The sequence below is a fragment of the Plecotus auritus genome (genome assembly GCF_963455305.1).
Source record: "Plecotus auritus genome assembly, chromosome: 2".
NCBI lineage: Eukaryota > Metazoa > Chordata > Mammalia > Chiroptera > Vespertilionidae > Plecotus > Plecotus auritus.
The window spans coordinates 204,578,857-204,596,755 of NC_137771.1; the positions used below are offsets into that span (position 1 = coordinate 204,578,857).

The 17,899-nt window shown below is 46.5% G+C and overlaps 1 protein-coding gene and 1 pseudogene across 2 annotated transcripts in view; one reads left to right on the top strand and one right to left on the bottom strand.

Annotated features, from left to right (window-relative positions):
* Window positions 1–17,705, top strand: part of LOC308241319 (uncharacterized protein) — a gene marked incomplete at its 5' end in the record, with an annotated part of 115,771 nt that extends 98,066 nt beyond the window's left edge. The window contains 5 exons of the mRNA XM_080654716.1: window positions 5,459–5,597; window positions 6,282–6,335; window positions 6,600–6,680; window positions 10,944–11,207; window positions 16,230–17,705. Coding sequence (XP_080510842.1) covers window positions 5,459–5,597; window positions 6,282–6,335; window positions 6,600–6,680; window positions 10,944–11,207; window positions 16,230–16,240 — 549 coding nt within the window. The 3' untranslated portion in view covers window positions 16,241–17,705. The remainder of the gene's footprint in view (window positions 1–5,458; window positions 5,598–6,281; window positions 6,336–6,599; window positions 6,681–10,943; window positions 11,208–16,229) is intronic.
* On the bottom strand, window positions 12,003–13,706 carry LOC308242079 (histidine--tRNA ligase, cytoplasmic-like; annotated as a pseudogene). Its single transcript has 2 exons — window positions 13,402–13,706; window positions 12,003–13,173 (listed from the first exon to the last, which is right to left on the bottom strand). The product of its transcript is annotated as a histidine--tRNA ligase, cytoplasmic-like (transcript).
* Window positions 17,706–17,899: the final 194 nt, after the last annotated feature.

A 17,899-nucleotide genomic window follows, 5' to 3' on the forward strand; every position in this document is an offset into this window, starting at 1 on the left:
GGTGGTGGCTGGCACTTTAAATAGTCTAGTTCTGTCACGAACTGTGTGTGCTCTCTTAACCAAATTTCCGGCATTTAAAAATGGGGATAATCTCCCAGGATTGCTCAGAGGGTCGTATAAGTGGTTTGGGGAGCACTCTGAAATTTGTAAAACTCTGGGTAAATCTTAAGGTGTTCTTATTCGTTTTATACCATTCATGATTTCTTTTATTGACATTTGTGAAAAGTGACTATTCCAAGTAGGCCTGGGATAAGAGCTCAGAATTGAAAAAACCAGTCAGTCCTGAGCTTTTCCCTCCAAAGACACCAGCGTAGAGGGAGCAATGCATTTCTGTAAAGAAGTAATTTTCCCATAATGCGGTATTGCCATCGAGATGGGTACAAAGTGCGGCGGGTTTTCAGGAAGGTTCCCACATGGTGACATTCGGTTTGGGTTTGGAGGCTGAGGGGGTCACGGGGGAGGGAACAGCAGTGCCTATGTGAGGTGATGGGATGTGCAGCCGGGCTTGGCCTGGGGGTCATTCCAGGGAGGGGAAGAGTGGGTCCAGGGGAGGGCGTTACCGTCACTTTATGGGCCCTGGTGACCCTTTGAAGATTGTGAGGATAAAGCCAGTGATTTGGAATGGAGGGGAGAGGGGCCGGTTAAAACCATTGGTTTATGATGGCAAGGCCCGGGGTGACTTAGTGATTGATACAAAGGCAACGAGATACTGCAGGTTGTGTTTTAGATTCACCACAATAAGGTGAATCTCGCAATAAAGTGAGTCACAAGTGTTTTGGTTGCCCAGTGCATATAAAAGTTACGTTTATACTGTATTATAGTCAGTATTAAGTGTGCAATAGTATTATGTCTAAAAAAACCAATGTACAGCCCGGCTGGCGTGGCTCAGTGGTTGAGCATTGAGTTATGAACCAAGAGGTCACGGTTTGATTCCCGGTCAAGGGCACATGCCTGGGTTGCAGGCTCAATCCCCAGTGCGGAGCGTGCAGGAGGCAGCCGATCAATGATTCTCTCATCATTGATGTTTCTATCTCTCTTTTCCTCTCCCTTCCTCTCTGAAATCAATAAAAATAAATAAATAAATAAATAAATAAATAAATAATGTACATACTTAATTAAAAAATACTTTCTTGCTTAAAAAATGCTAACCATCAGCGAGTCAAAATGTTTTTGCTGGTGGAGGGTTTTGCCTCAGTGTTGATGGCTGCTGAATGGTCAGGGTGGAGGTTGCTGAAAGTTGGGGTGCCTGTTGTCTTAGTTTTTTTTTTTTAATATATATTTTTATAGATTTCAGAGACGAAAAGGGAGGGAGAGAGAGAGAGAAACATCAATGATAGAGAGAATCATCGATCGGCTGCCTCCTGCATGTCCCCTACTGGGGATTGAGCCCGCAACCCAGGCATATGCCCTTGACTGGAATCAAACCTGAGATCCTTCAGTCCGTAGGCCAACGCTCTATCTACTGAGCCAAACCAGCTAGGGCTTATTTTTTTAAAATAAGACAATAATGAAGTTTGCCACATAGATTGATTCTTCTTTTCATGAAAGATTTCTCTGTAGCATGTAATGCCGTTTGATAGCATTTCACCCACAGTAGAACTTTTTTTCAAAATTGGAGTCAATCCTCTCAAACCCTAGCACTGCTTTATCAAGAAAGTTTATGTAATATCCCAAATCCTTTTGTTGTCATTTCAACACTCTGCACAGCATCTTCACCAGGAATGGATTCCATCTCAAGGAACCATTTTCTTTGTTCATCCAACTTGTCATTTATTAAAGTTTTATCATGAGATTGCAGCAGTTCAGTCACATCTTCTGGCTTGACATTTAATTCCACTTCTGTTGCTATTTCCACCACATCTACAGTTACTTCCTCCACTGAAGTCTTGAACCCTCAAAGTCATCCCTGAGGGTTGGAATCAACTTCTTCCAAACTCTGTGAATGCTGATATTTTGACCTCTTCCCAGGAATCATGAATGTTGTTAAATGATATCTAGAATGATGAATTCTTTTTGGGAGGTTTTCAATTTATTTCCCCCGGATCCATCAGAGAAAATCACTATCTATGGCAGCTATATCCTTAGGAAATATATGTGTGTGTGTGTGTGTGTGTGTGTGTGTGTGTGTGTGTGTGTGTGTATACTAGAGGCCCGGTGTACGAAATTCGTGCATGGGGGTGGGGTGTCCCACAGCCCAGTCTGCGCCCTCTCCAATCTGGGACCCCTCGAGGGATGTCTGACTGCCCGTTTAGCCCTGATCCCACTGGGATCGGGCCTAAACGGGCAGTCAGACATCCATCTCACAATTCAGTACTGCTGGCTCCCAACTGCTCGCCTGCCTGCCTGCCTGATTGCCCCTAACTGCTTCTGCCTGCCAGCCCGATTGCCCCTAACTGTTCTCCCCTGCAGGCCTGGTCCCCCCCAACTGCCCTCCCTTGCAGGACTGGTCCCTCCCATCTGCCCTCCCCTATTGGCCTGATCGCCCACAACTGCCCTCCCCTGCAGGCCGTCTTGTGGCGGCCATCTTGTGTCCACATGGGGGTGGACATCTTTGACCACATGGGGGCGGCCATCTTGTGTGTTGGAATGATGGTCAATTTGCATATTACCTCTTTATTACATAGGATAAAAAGACAAACAAATATATATATATATTTTTTTTAAATTTTTTTTTTGTTAATCCTCACCTGAGGATATTTTTCCATTGATTTTTAGGGAGAGTGGAAGAGAGAGGGAAAGACAGAGAGAAATATCGTTGGGAGAGAGACACATCGATTGGTTGCCTCCCACATGTGCCCTGACCAGGGCCTGGCCAGGGAGGAGCCTGCAACCGAGGTACGTGCCCTTGACCAGAATCGAACCCGGGACCCTTTGGTCTGCAGTCCAAAGCTCTATCTGCTGAGCCAAACCCCGGCTAGGGCAGGAAATGTATTTTTTATACAATAAGACTTGAAAGTAGAAATTACTCCTTGATCCATGGGCTGCAGAATGGGTGTTGTGTTAGTAGGCATGGGAACATTAATCTCATTGTGCATTTCCATCAGAGCTCTTGAGTGACCAAGCGCATTGTCAATGAGAAGCAATTTTTTTTTGTTTTTTATTTTTTAATAATTCTTTGTTGTTGAAAGTATTACACATGACCTCTATTTCCCCCATTGACTTCAGCCTGCCCTCGTATCCCTCCTCCCCACCCCAGGCCTTTAGCACCCCACTGTCTGTGTCCATGGGTATGCATATATGCATTCAAGGTCCCTGGTTGATTACCTCCCACCCACCCATCCTCCCCACCTTCCCTCTGAGATTCCGTACTTGAGTGGCAATATTTTTAAAGGAATCTTTTTTCTGAGCAATAAGTCTCAACAGTGGACTAACATATTCAGTAAGCCATGTTGTAGTCAGCTGTGCTGCCTTCCAGGCTTTGTTGTTCCAGAGCACAGGGTAGATTTAGCATAATCCTTAAGGGCCCCAGGATCTTCAGAATGGTAAATGAGCATTGGCTTCACCTTCATGTCACCAGCTGCGTTAGCCTCCAACAAAGGAGTCAGCCTGTCCTTTGAAGATTTGAAGTCAGGCATTGACTTCTCCTCTCTCGCCATGAAAGTCCTGATGGCACCTTCTTCCAATGGAAGGCTGTTTTGTCTACATTGAAACCTGTTGTTTGGTGTAGCCACTTTCATTAATTATCATATCTAGATTTTTCTGGATAACTCGCTGCAGCTTCTAGATCAGCACTTGCTGCTTCACCTTGCACTTTTATGTTATGGAAATGGCTTCTTTCCTTAAACCTCTGCAGCTTCCTCACCTCTCTCGGCCTTCATAGAATAGAATAGAGTTAGGGTCTTGCTCTGGATTAGGCTTTGGCTTAAGAAAATGTTGTGGCTGGTTTGGTCTTCTATCCAGAGCATGAGAACGTTTTCCTTATCAGCAACAAGGCTGTTTCACGTTCTTAACCATTTGTGTGTTCACTGGAATAGCATTTTTAACTTCCATGAAGAACTTTTCCTTTGCAGTCACAACTTGACTAACTATTTGGGGCAAGAGACCTTGTTTTCGGCCTGGGTTGGCTTTCAACATGCCTTCCTCACTAAGATTTCAAGTTTTTTATTTAAAGTGAGAGATGTATGACTCTTCCTTTCATTTGAACATTTAGAAGCCATAGTCGGGTTATTAGTTGGCCTATTTTCAATATGGTTGTGTCTCAGGGAATAGGGAGGCCCGAGGAGAGGGAGAAAAGCAGGGAAACAGCCAGTTGTTGGAGCAGTCAGAACACATACATACTTATCGATTAAATTCGTGATGCCCAAAACAATTATAATACTAACATCAAAGATCATGATTACAGATCACCATCGCAAATCACAATAATAAAAGGCCAAGAGGCGTCATGACCAAAATGACCAAACGACCGGTCGCCATGAGGTGGCATTGACCACCGCAGCCCGGGTCTGGTGGGTGGTGGTGGTGGTCGGAGCGAAGCAGCCTGGGTCCCGAGTGCCTGGCAGCAGCCGGACAGAGCAGCCCGGGTCCTGCGTGCTGAGGGAAGCCGGTGCCGGCAGCCAGGGGAAGGAAGGCCTATTCTTGCATGAATCTTCATGCACCGGGCCTCTAGTATAATAATAATGAAGGAGTCTGAACTGTGAGAATTTCCAAAACCTGACAGAGAGACACGAAGTGAGCAAATGCCTTTGGGAAAATGGCGCCAGTAGGGTTGCTACAGACCTTCAGCTTGTGAAGAGTGTAATATCAGTGAAATGCAATAAAACAACGCATGGGTTGTACTTTTTAAAAAATGCATTTCTCCCTCCAGGCTTGCGAGGCAGCCTGGAGGGGAACAGCGGAGGTGTAAGGCAGAGGCGGCTGTGTAGCGGTTAAGAGCGCACACTTTGGCGTCAGAAGGTGTGGGCGCACATTAAATTCTACCAGTTCCTACATGTGAAGTTGGGCAAGTTAATTTGCTTCTCTGAGATTCTTTACCCATAAAATAGCAAAAAGAGGATTTGGTGGGGGAAGGTGTTCAGCGAGGAAGTGTGGATAAAACACGCAGCATCATCTGTACATGTTGAATCTGTTCCATCCAGATTGTGTGGCATGATCTAAGCCAAAGAGGATGAGGAAGTTCACGTGCACTGACGAAAGGGTGGCTGGTGGGTGAGCACACGTTCTGGTTTGGGAACAGGAAATATGAAATCAGGAAAGGGCTGAAAAGTTAAGCTTTAGGAAAATGTAGCAGAAAAGGAAGTTGGAGTAAGGGGGGCCTAGAAGCAAGAGAATAAGAGGGTATTTGATTCAGGAATGGGATTTCCGGGGCCAAGGTGTCGGTGAGCATTCAAGTAAGCATTAACCTATCTAATAATTGTCGTCATTTGTTATTTTTGACACCCATTGACGACATTTTATGTCGTCAATGAGTGAATACAACTTTTCCATTAAAAAAAAAATCGCTTTTTTTTTTTTTAAGGAAATTGAATTTGTGGATGGTTCCCTTTTAAAACTGAAAAGTTATATTGAAGTTTATTTGGAGCAACCAATGGAGTTTAAATTACTGTTGGTTGAAATGGATTCCGACGAGATTGTATGGAAAGCGAAACTGAGAGAATGTAAGTGTTTTGTATCTTAAAGGAAAACTGGTTTGTGGGTGGTGGGGGGGGAAAGCAAATAGAGGAACTGTCTGTCCCGTGAGCGTAACATTTAAAGATGCGATGGAGGGAAAGGCGCCGCTCCTGGGACAGAGTGCGGCCCTGGCTCTCGGGCACCCATGTCCAGGCCCTGGGGGTCCGGGGGTGGCTCAGTGCGTCTGTGAAGACTTCAGACAGTCGGGGGAGTTAGCCAGCGGAGTTGTTGTTTTCTTACCGTTCAGAGGTTTGGATTTCAGATATTTTAGGGGTATTGTGACATGACCTGGATGTAGCTCTGCATTTTGGCTGACTCCGTGTCTCAATTGCTGACTCTCCCACTTTGGCCTTCAACGGATAGTTCCCACTCTCTGCGATTATAGCTCTGCTGGGGGCCCCATTGCCCCTGTGTCCCCCCGTTCAAATTCTTGGGGTTGGGAAGCCCTCTGACAGCGCCCCCCTCCCCTTCAGCATCCTCTCCTGCTCATTATTTATCTCAAAAATTCAAGCCCAGTGCATTTGTGCACATACCAAGTGAAACCCCAAACTCATAGGTGAACTTCAGAGAGGTTGCCAAGACCCTAGAGCTTCACACACTTTCACAAGCTGATTTCTTGAATTCTGATTTCATACCAGTTTTTCTAAGTGATGCTTCTTGTACTTTAACAGGTGACTGGGTTCAACATGATCAGAGCCAGAACGTTTCAAAAAGCAGCACAAGTGGTAAGTGCTGGTAACTGGGCAGTAAGCGAGTTGTGCCCACTCTTGTGTTCCTCCCATCTGCCAAGATTTGTATTTTGCTGCGCCGAGGTGGTGGCATTATGGATCTGTTAAGTGCTCTGTAATTCTGTTAATCATCTGTACAATCTTGGAATCCATTTTCAATTGTTTTCTACCTGAATGATGAATCTTTTTTAAAAAAAATCCAAATTGAAGGTAATAAACATAATGGAAAGCAAACTTGTTGATTCTTTTTTCTTTTTTAAGGTAAAAGGCGACGTAAAATAAGTAGCACTCTACCTGAAGAGGAGGTCAATGCTAAAAGAATGAAGCAGGTTGACACTTCAGGTTTGTAACACTGTCCTCAGTGGCCATCAGTTATTTCCCTGGGCTCTCCCGTCGATGTTCATCCATCACACATGCTCTTGGATCGGTGTTCCTAGCACCACATCCAGCTGTGGGCGCCTGTGTCCCAGCGCCTCGGGCCTGGATAAGGGTCCTCCTCGGCCTCCCCTGGCCTATTTTCCCAGTTCACTCAGGAGAACTGTGAGGTAGAGGGGTTCCTTGCAGTCCTTAAAGGTAGGGCCATACCTATCCATCTTTACATTTCCCATAGCACTGAGCATGGAGCCTCGTGTAGGAGACAGTGAGCATTGCTTGAATGAATGGAATTGTGAATGTCCATGTGTGCGTTCATTGGCTTCACAGTTTCTAGCTATTTCGGGGTGAAGCACCTCCAGTTCAGTCATTAGAGGCAGGTCTCAACTTAGTTTCTTTCAATTAAATGGCAGAGACCAAGGCTCAGAAGTTGTGAAAACACAATGGAGATTTAAAACATTTAACAATACTCTAAGGAGCCAGAAGATGGAATTTGTAGTTCAAAATGCAAGTCCAGCGAGAATTCACAAATCTAAGTTTAAAAGCCCGGACTCAAATTATATGAGACAAGATCTCAAGCAGTTAGGAACCTCACATAAGTCTCCAAATTAACCCTTTCACCAAAGTACCTTTTCTTTTACTACTATTGTAAGAAGGTATGAATCTATAAAAGCAGACAAACTCTCTGTAAAATGAAATAAGATATCTATCTTATACTTTCTAGAGCAGGAGACTGTGAGGATGACATGTGTGATTTTACTGTATATTGCTATAGAGATGTTTGTTATTTTTATCAAGACAACACCAAAATAAGAGAGGCTCTGGAATTATTTTTAAAACTTAACTACATCGAGATACAACTTTTTCCAGTTCTATTGAGAGATATTTGACAGATAAAATTGTATATACTAAAGGGTACAACATGATGATTTGGTATACATGTACATTATGAAATATTTATCAATAAAGTTAACACATTTATCACCTCACAGTTACTTTTTATTTTAGTGGCAAGAACACTTAAGATTTACTTTCTTAGCAAATTTTAAGTGTATAATACTATATGGTATTATTAGCTATAGTCACCATGCTGTACAGTAGATCCTCAGAAATTATTCATCTTATAACTGAGTGGGGCATAGTTTTTATTTGATTGATTTATAGGACAAGTTTTTCATCTTTAAAAAAATGTGTTTTTATTGATTGTAGAGAGAGAGGAAGGGAGAGGGAAAGAGAGAGATAGAAATATCAGTGAGAGACAAACATCAGTGGGCTGCCTACTGCACATCCCCTACAGGGAATCGAGCCCGCAACCCAGGCATGTGCCCTGACTGGGAATTAAACTGGTATCCTCTTGGTTCATGGGTCGACACTCAACCACTGAGCCACACTGGCTGGGCAAGTTTTTCTGTTTCATGCAATTATTTGGGTATTTAAAATGATCCCAGGTGGTATGGCTCAGTGGTTGAGCATCAACCTATGAACCAGGAGGTCAGGGTTCGATTCCTGGTCTGGGCACTTGTCCAGGTTGTGGGCTCTATTCCCAGTAAGGGTTGTGCAGGAGGCAGCAGATCAGTGATTATCTATCATCATTGATGTTTCTATCTCCCTCCCTCTCCCTTCTTCTCTGAAATCAATAAAAAATATATATTTAAAAAATATTAATAAATCTATACTAATAATAGAGGAATATGCAAATTGTCCAGGATGCCATCACAGTAACAGTAACAACTGAACAGCAGGCTGCATGGGGCGACAAGGCTGGCAGGGGGGTTAGTGAGGAATGACCAAACAACTGAACAGCAGGCTGCATGGGGCGACAAGGCTGGCAGGGGGTTAGTGAGGAACGACCAAACGACTGAACATCAGGCTGCGTGGGGCGACCAGACCGGCAGGGGGCTTAGTGAGGGATGACCGAACAACTGAACAGCAGGCTGCGTGGGGTGATCAGGCCAGCAGGGGGAGCAGTTGGGGCGATCAGGCTGGCAGGGGGGGCAGTGAGGGGCGACCAGGCCAGCAGCAGGGGGGGCAGTTAGGGGTGACCAGGCTGGCAGAGGTGGGCAGTTGGGGGCGACCAGGCCAGCAGGGGGGCCAGTAAGGGGCAACCAGGCTGGTGGTGGGGTCAGTTGGGGGTGACCAGTCAGGCAGGGGTGGGGCAGTGGGGGCGACTAGGCTGGCGGGGGGGGCAGTAAGGGGTGACCAGGCCGGCAGAGGGGGGCAGGTGGGGGCAACCAGGCTGGCAGAGGGGGCAGTTGGGGGTGACTAGGCCAGCAGGGGGGCAGTTGGGGGTGACCAGGCCAGCAGGGGGGGCAGTGAGGGGCAACCAGGCCGGCAGGAGGGGGGGCATTTAGGGACAACCAGGCTGGCAGTGGGAGCAGTAAGGGGCTACCAGGCTGGTGGGGAAGGCAGTTAGGGGCGACCAGGCTGGCAGGGGGGGGGTAGTTGGGGGTGACCAGGCCGGCAGATAGGGGTGATCAGGCCAGCAGGCAGAGGCAGTTAGGGGTGATCATGCTGGCAGAAGGGGCAGTTAGGGGCGATCAGGCAGGCAGACAGGGAGGCAGGTGAGCAGTTGGTAGCCAGCAGTCCTGGGTTGTGAGAGGGATGTCCAACTGCCGGTTTAGGCCCGATTGCCGGGATCAGGCCTAAACCGGCAGTTGGACATCCCCCGAGGGGTCCCGGATTGGAAAGGGTGCAGGCTGGGCTGAGGGGACCCCCCCTGTCTGTGCACAAATTTCGTGCACCGGGCATTTAGTAAATAAATAAAATGAGCTCCAATACCAAGTATCTAGAAATAGAATCAAAACGATCTAATGCACCCAGAAAGATTAAGGATTTCCAACTGTTTTGGAGTTGACAGTGTAGGATCTAAATAAATAAATTAATAAAGATTTTTCGTTTGTTTGTTTAGGTATTCCCTCAATATTCTTTGAGATGTCCAGTCACTAGCCTGGTAGTTTCAGACTCAGTATATCACTGTGTTGCTTTTAAAAATATGATCAGCCCTCAGCCCGAACAGAATTACTCTGAGATGTTAAATTTAGGCTCAGCGTGTGATACAATGAGTTTGGGATGGTCTTGAGAACTTCCATCTAAATAGGTTCCCTGTGCAGTGTATCAGGAAACCACCAGAGGGCGAAGGCCTTCCTTAAGAACCCATTCTTCAGTCTAGAAAGTTAGAGAGAGGAAGCCGAAGTGGAAAAGGGTCCAAGCACAAATGTTAGATTCACATTAATAAATTGTTGTCTTTAGAGCAGAGCTGTTGCAGCCCTGGAGGAGGGGCAGGAATTATTCTTCTTACCTCTCACTCCCTTCTCACGTCCTCCACTATTTGTCATGCTTTGAGGATCCTTACCCGGAACTCCACAACCTGTGAGCTTGGCTGCATCATAGTACAAAGTGATTGTCGAAAATCTAGTTTAATGATAGTGCTAATATTTTTTATGGGGCCAGTGGTTTGCATTGGCAAATATATGCCCTTCCAAGATTATAACACTGCTTCTTGGAGGTAACAGCTATTACAAATACCATCCCATGACTTTCCTATGGGACGTGCTGTTCCCCTAGTGCCAGGAGATGGCGCAATAGAGACTTCGATGCAGACATCTTGCAAGCATTTAGATGGAGACACAGAGGTGGGCAAGGGCAAAGCTGTATATTTTTCTTTTTCAGCCACATAAATTCTTTTTGGTATCTGAATTTTTTTTTTATTCCAACCTGATTTGTGCTGTTTTGTGAAAGTCACATTTGTAATAACTATGAACATTATGCCCCAGTTTAATGTTATTATATAAAAGAGTTCCCTTTAGTTCTTAAGATATTTTGGAAAGCAAGGATTTTTTGGCATTTAAATATATTTTAAAAGCAGTTACAGTTACTACAAATATAGTCTCTCTCTCTCTCTTTTTTAAATCCTCACCCGAGGATATTTTTCCATTGATTTTTAGAGGGAAAGACAGGGAGAAATATTGATGTGAGAGAAACACATTGATTGGTTGCCTCCTGCACCCACTCTGACCAGGGCCGGGGCCAGGGAGGAGCCTGCAGCAGAGGTACGTGCCCCTGACTGGAATCGAACCTGGGACCCTTCGGCCCACAGGCTGTGACTCTCTATCCACTGAGCCAAACCGGCTTGGGCTAGTCTCCTTTCTAATAGGAGGAGAATATATTTTTGTGTAAGTAGTTACCAATGATTAAGTGTTGAGAGGAACTACTGAATTCCTCATCTGCTTTTAGATGGAGCAAAGACCCTGTTAACAGACGATCAGTTGATTACCCTTGCTGGGAAGTTGGGGAAGGAGTGGATAAAAATTGCCATTGTCAACCTGGAGTTGGACATCAGCGATATCGACGCTATCCGGGAGAAGAAAGAAAATGTGACGATTTGTAAGTTTCGGATGCTGAAGAAGTGGCAGGAGAAGGAGCAGAGCAACGCCACAGTCCAGAATTTACATAACTGCTTGAAAAACGTCTCAGCTGAAGTCCAGGATGTGCTGGAAGGTGAGCAGAAAATGGTCTGAAGTCATTGACTTGGAGTCAAGCTGTGTCTTTGTGAATAGCAGATTTCTACTGTACAATATGATGCTTGTTTATTTATACCTTGGGTTCAGATTATTACGCAAGTGCAGCAGTGAGCTACTGGCCTGTGACAGCCTAAGTAATGATGATTTGTGCATTGAATCAGAGGAAGGGGTTCAAATCCCAGCTCAGGTGCTGGCTAGCTTTGTGACTAAGCCAATTCTTTTTTTAAAAAATATATTTATTTCAGAGAGGAAGGGAGAGGGATAGAGAGATAGGAACATCAGTGATGAGAGAGAATCATTGATCGGCTGCCTCCTGCACACCCCCTACTGGGGATCGAGCCCATAACTGGGGCATGTGCCTTTGACCGGAATCGAACTGGGGACCCTTCAGTCTGCAGGCCTACACTCTGTCTACTGAGCCAAACTGGCTGGGGCTTTTTGTTTTTTTTTTAGTGGTTGAAATATTTTATTGTACCTTTGGTGACTGGTTGTGGGGAGCAGTCCCTCCTGGTGTAGCACCCTGTAGAAGAGGCCATCTCAGGCCCGGTCCGTGTAGCCTAGGAGCCAGGCTGGACTGAGCCCCCAGGGCTTTCTATGGACAATGGCACCATGAAATTACCTGTGATCATCAGTAAAATAATCACAAAGTCTTGGTTTTGACTGCTCTTCAGGTTTCCCACTGGAAGTGTGCGAAGAGGTTGAAGGACATAGGCAGCGCTTTGTCTTAGCCTTAAATAGTGCCCACCCACTTGCCTCTGGTAGTTTGCTCAGTTCAGCAGGTGCAAAGGGGCTGGCTCGTTCTCTTTTTCATTTCCTTCACAAGGTCTTCTCTTCGGACATTCACCTCTTCTCTGCTGGCCACTGAAAGGAGCTTGATGACCCCACCCCGAGCTCCTGCTCACTGATGATGGGATGCCTGCCTCCTCACAGTACCGCAGCTGGCTCAGTAACTTTGGGTTTTTCTTGTAAAGCAGCTCAGCCTTGATCCCAGCATCCCACAGCTCTGAGATGAGCTTCAGTCTCTGCTCCAGCAACTTTGGTGCGGATGCTACAGCCCCTGTGTCTCTGTGGTCCATACCTTCTCCTTCAACACCTGTAGCCTCTGCTTCACGATGGAGAAGATCCGCTCCACACCAGTGCTGAGCCCCACACATGGCACCTTGCACCCTTTGGGGTCAAACAGGCCCACCAGCCCATCAGAGCGCCCTCCCGCAGCCACACTGCCCACACCAGGGCTCGTCCCCTGCCTGGGCTGCGGTCTGTAGCAGCACCGCCTCATAGACCACCCCAGTATAGGAGTCCAGCCCTAGGGCAAGGCTTAGGTTGAAGGAGATCTTGTCAGCAATGCCAAACAGGGTCAAGTACTTAAACAGCAGCTTCAGGTCTCCCAGGCCCTTCAAGGCCTGCTTGTTTTGAGAGAGTTTAGGATCTTGGAGCAGCTGTTCCACCAGGGATACCCGACCGTGCTGCTGGACATAGTCCCCAGTGCGGTCAGCCACCCCGGGTGCGAAGCCCTTCCCTCCCACCGTCTCGTTCTTCCTCCCAGGACACCTTGTCCAGCTTGTCCACTGATGAGCAGATGGTGCTGAACTTGCTACCAGGAACCACACAGATTGCAGACATCCCATCTAGGATGCGCCGATGGTTCACCTTGACCAGGAAGTCACCTGTCTGAAGTGAATTCAGGAGCTGACACATGATCTTCAGGCACTCTGCATCAGGGATCCTGGGGTCAGATTGCCCAGCAATGTCAAAGTCACACTGGTAGAATTCCCGGTATTGGCCCCGGTCGTGGCTGGGTTATCCTGCCGACTTACTTTTGCTATGTGGTAGCGCTTATTGTTGGTCAGTTTATTCATTGCCAATTATTGAGCGAAAGGAACAGAGAGGTCATAGCGAAGCGACAGCCACTCCCCACCCTGGTCTTTCAGGTCATGAATAAGCTTTAGAGCAGGGGTCCTCAAACTACGGCCCGCAGGCCACATGCAGCCCGCCGAGGACATTTATCCGGCCCGCCGGGTGCCGCTGCCCTTCCTGCTTAGCAGCCGACTCGTCCCGGGCCCGCAGTGCACATAGGAATTTGTTCATAGTTTTTTTTTTTAAACTATAGTCCGGCCCTCCAACGGTCTGAGGGGCAGTGAGCTGGCCCCCTGTTTAAAAAGTCTGAGGACCCCTGCTTTAGAGTCTTCCCCATACTTTGCAGTCAGTCTTTCCTTTAGTTCAACACAGGTGTATCAATTACTTGTGCACCTGGGCGCTTGAAGCAGCTTATGGTTATATCCAACACCTTCTCCCGAGCTGCCATCTGCCAGGGATTGTAGTCTCTCGCTCCTTGGGGGATGTTGAGCACAAACTTGTGTTTCCCTTTTTTAGGCCCCCGCGGTGGCTCTGCCTTCGTTTTCAGTAGTTTCGCCACCTCCTCCTCGATCTGCTCAGTGCCGGCCTTCTGCTGTTTCAGTTCCCGCACATGCTCTCCCTGAAGTCACACTAGCTCCTCTGGCGCACACTTTGCCATATTTGAGGCAGCCATGGTGCCACTTGCAAACGGGAGAGTGCAAATTCGTGACCCAACTTTAAGCCTCTTTGTCCCCATCTGCCAGATAGATGGGTGCAAAAACTAAGTCCTGGTCTGTTGTGAGGACGGAAAAAGGTCATGCATGTAAAGCTTCAGGCAGCTGGCCGGTGTGCCTCAGTGGTTGAGTGTTGACCTATGAACCAGTAGGTCACAGTTCGATTCCCGGTCAGCCCACATGGGGGTTGTGGGCTCCATGCCCAGTGGGGGGTGTGCAGGAGGCAGCCGATCAATGATTCTTATTGATGTTTCTCTCTCTCTCTCCTTCTCCCTTCCTCTCTGAAATCAATAAAAATATATTGAAAGCTTCAGGCAGGTAGTAAGGTTCTGAAAAGAATAGATAAGAATGTCATTATGGTACTTGAGACAACTGGTGGCACTGAGCCTGCTGGGCCTTCCCAGGCGCTGAAGCAGTGCTCCAGGAGTCCACTGGGTGGCACTAGTGAACCTCAGTTGGCAAAGAGGGGAAGGTGAGTGGGCGAGGCCAAAGGGAGTTGTTCCTGGTCTCAATCCAGAAAACCACAGGGTTCCTTCCTTTGTTTTTAAGCACTTTTGTGTGTGTGTGTGTGTGTGTGTGTGTGTGTGGTTTTGATTTCGTTATATCCAAGATCAAACCAATTCAGAACGTTGATTATTCTATATTGTTGCCATAGTTAACAAATACAGTGTTACTTCTCAGAAACCTCAATAAGTCAGAGAGAGGTTTTTATTTGAAATGCTATTTAAATTTTTATTCCAAAAAGGATGTAAAGTGTATACTCGTCCTGGAAGTTTATAAGCACTCACTGATCTCTCTGGATGCTTTCAGGGGTGGTGGGCAAGGGTTCTGAACTCCCCCAGGAAACTTGGGGTGCAGAAGTCTCACGCACATAGAATGGCTAGTTTCATTGTCGAGGTTTTCATTCTTCTTCTTGGCTGTGTTGAAATTCTGTGGATTACGGAGGCCCACGTGTGGGAATATCATTTGCATGTAGGCGCTGTGGACAGCAGTGGCCACACGACTGTGACAACCAAATGGTTCAGAACATCCATCTCAAACCCTTTATAACAAGTTGTTATCTTGTGTTGTTTGTTTTTATCTGCTCCTGACCTCACTGACACCTGATTTGTTGATACATTAGAAATACAGAAGGGCTTGTGACATTTTTTGGCAGTACAGGGATCATAAACACTTATTGGTCCAATCTCATTAAATAGGAAAAAAAAATCTGTCAGTTAAAAACAAACATCCCCCCCCAAATTTACCAATATTGTATGCCCTCCTGAAGCCAAAATACCTGGTTCATTGGCTGAATTTTGTATTTTTATCAGGATGTTTTAGTATCTTATCACCTTTACATTGCAGTGGCTTCTCTTAAGCTCAGGAAATGCAGCAATGAAAGGTTCAAGTCAGTGATGGGTGGGCAGGCTAAATCGCCATCTCAGACGGTGATTACAGAAAATGGAATTTATTTACGGAAAAGAGGATGGGGACATCCTAAGGGAAGAGCTGCGCCGAACCCGGGGGTATTGGGTCGATGATGGCAGCACAAATATACGTAGGACAGTGAAAGGGGAAAGGCACCAGAGGGGCAGCAGGAGAGCCTGGGCGGGGCCACCTGGGCTCTCTGGGGAGTCAGAGAAAAGGGGGCCTTGGAGACAGGTTCAGGGGTGAGCCCAGGATGAGCTGCCACTGCCTGTTGCTCCCCTGGTTGCAAGTCTCCTGGGGTCCCTTAGAGGTGAGGGGACACATACATGTGGGGGAAGGGGGAGGAGGAGGGGGAGGGAATGGCATGGGCCCGCTCCTTGTGGGGAGAGCATGCACTGGATCCTTGGTCCTGAGCGTATCTCCCTCTGTCTTGCAGGTGGAAATCTTAGGGGAGGCCTCAGGGGAGGGTCTTCACAGAATATTCAGCAGCCTTTCAGGTGTGCTCTTTCAGGGTGGCGGTCTCCACCTTTCAGGCGATTGGTCCGTGCAGGGCAGGGGGTCTTTAGTCAATGCAGCTGGTTCTGAGGCAGCCATGGTGCCCCTTGTCTGGTTTTGCTGCTTTTTCTGGGCCTGGAGCTGAAATACAACTGAGATGTTGTCTCTAGGGAGGAAAAGATCAGGGGTCTAAACCACATGACCAGCGGTATGAAAGATCCAGGGTCTACACCACATGACCAGTGACATGCGAGGGGAGGACAGGTTACCCTGGGGGCGAGGTTCTTGTTTTCCCAGTTTTGCCCCTTGTAGGCAGCCGGGGCTTCCTGCCCCGGTGAATTTCTGTACCTAGACCACCATCCTCGCTCTGCTCCTGTCTGTCTAACAAACAGCTCCCAGGAATTCCTTTTTTTCTTTCCCCACAAGTTTCTTTTTTAAATAGACAAGTGATTTTATTTCAACACTTGCCCCATTTTTTCCCCGTTAATGAATCTCTAAATTTGTTTAATTCTTTGTTTTGTCAGGTTTCTTATAGGCAACATGAGATTTGGAAGATGAACCGAAAAAGGAAGCCTCAGGAACTTTTTATCTGCAAAGCACCATTTCACCTGGTCACTGGGTATCGACTTAATGAGACCTTGAACCTAGTCTCTGGAACAACTTTTCCACAGCCTGCCACTCTGTAGCTCACACTATCCAGGGGCAAAGAGAATGTAAAATTTTGGAAAACTTGAGGAAGAAAACACCTTCATAATATCAAGATTTTTTTTTTTCTTTTTTGGCACCTCCTGCTCACACCATCCCACCAGCTCCCCAACCCAAACCGATATCATTACAAAGGGTGCTTAAAATAACTCAACTCAGGCAGGTGGGAAATGTGGTAATATTCTTTTTTGGAGTAGTGTGGACTCTGAAATTCTTACCAAGTGTTTGGAACATTTTTAGCAATTAAATAGTGGTGTACTGAAACTTGCACCGATTTAGTTTAGCTTTTATCGGGTTGACATTAATAACGAAGAGAGGTTCCCGTTCTCTCAGCCTCCACACAGAACGCGTGCCACTGGGTACAATGTATCTTTCCATGTGGGATTTAATTTCTGTGTCTCACATTACTAACCTCTCTGGTTAGTGGCCTGTTAAACCGTAAACCAATCATGTTGCCTGGTCCTGGAGTGATTAGAAAGGAATGTCATCCTCTCCCCATCAGAGCGTTGATAAGCTCGCTCACAGGTGATCTCCTCGCCTTACCAGGCAAGTTCAACTGGATCCATTGTCAGAGTTGCTGTAAGTTCCATCAGCCTTCTGAAATCGCCGGGCCAAGCACTACCTTTCTGGACTGTTACCCTGGGACCATTTACTTTGGGGGTTGGGGTGGGGAACGCCGCTCAGAAACAGCCTCAGCAGGACCACGGGAAAACGGTCATCTCTTCTTGAAGAAGACGCGCCTTCGGGGACAATGGGTCACATTGGCTCTTGATAATTGGTGAAGTGTCGTTTGTGTTGTGTGTGTATAGATATTGTCTCTCTTCCAGAATCATGCCTGTGGTGATTAGCATTTTGGATATGTTTTGTTAACTTATTTGAAGACACTATAAATTGCCCTTAGTCTTCTGTCGTCATTAGCTGGAGAATAAAACGAATCTCAATGAATTAAGCAGAGAGATACACTTCAACTATTGTTTTGCCTGTGAAGAACAAATTTACTTTATAGGGAATAACATATTTTTAACTGTCCGGGATCCTGTGGAATTCAAATCAGTGTCACTTTAATGAGTTTTTTTTTTAATTGTACTATATTTTAGGAAACGTGGAGTTTTAACATTCAGAAGTATAAACTACTTAAAGGACTTGAATTTTTTAAATGTTTATTATTTTTTTATAAGTTGTTTTTCCAAGAAAAGCATAATTGCATAGGTGCTTTGTATATCAGCTGGTTTCCTAGCCATTTTCATACTATGGATGAAGGGAAGAAAAATAAACCTGCATTTATTTGTACAGTGCACATGGGGCTCCCTAGTGTTCTTACTTACATGTGGTGTCTGATAGCATCGGGCTCCTCAGTCGCTATTACTGTGACTGTATGTTGGCTGGTTTTGCGCCCAGCGGTCCAGGTCTTGGACAGAGGCTGAGTGAGTGTACCCTCAATCCCCCCTGACCCCCCACCCGTGATCTAGTGCACCCAGAGTTTGCACAG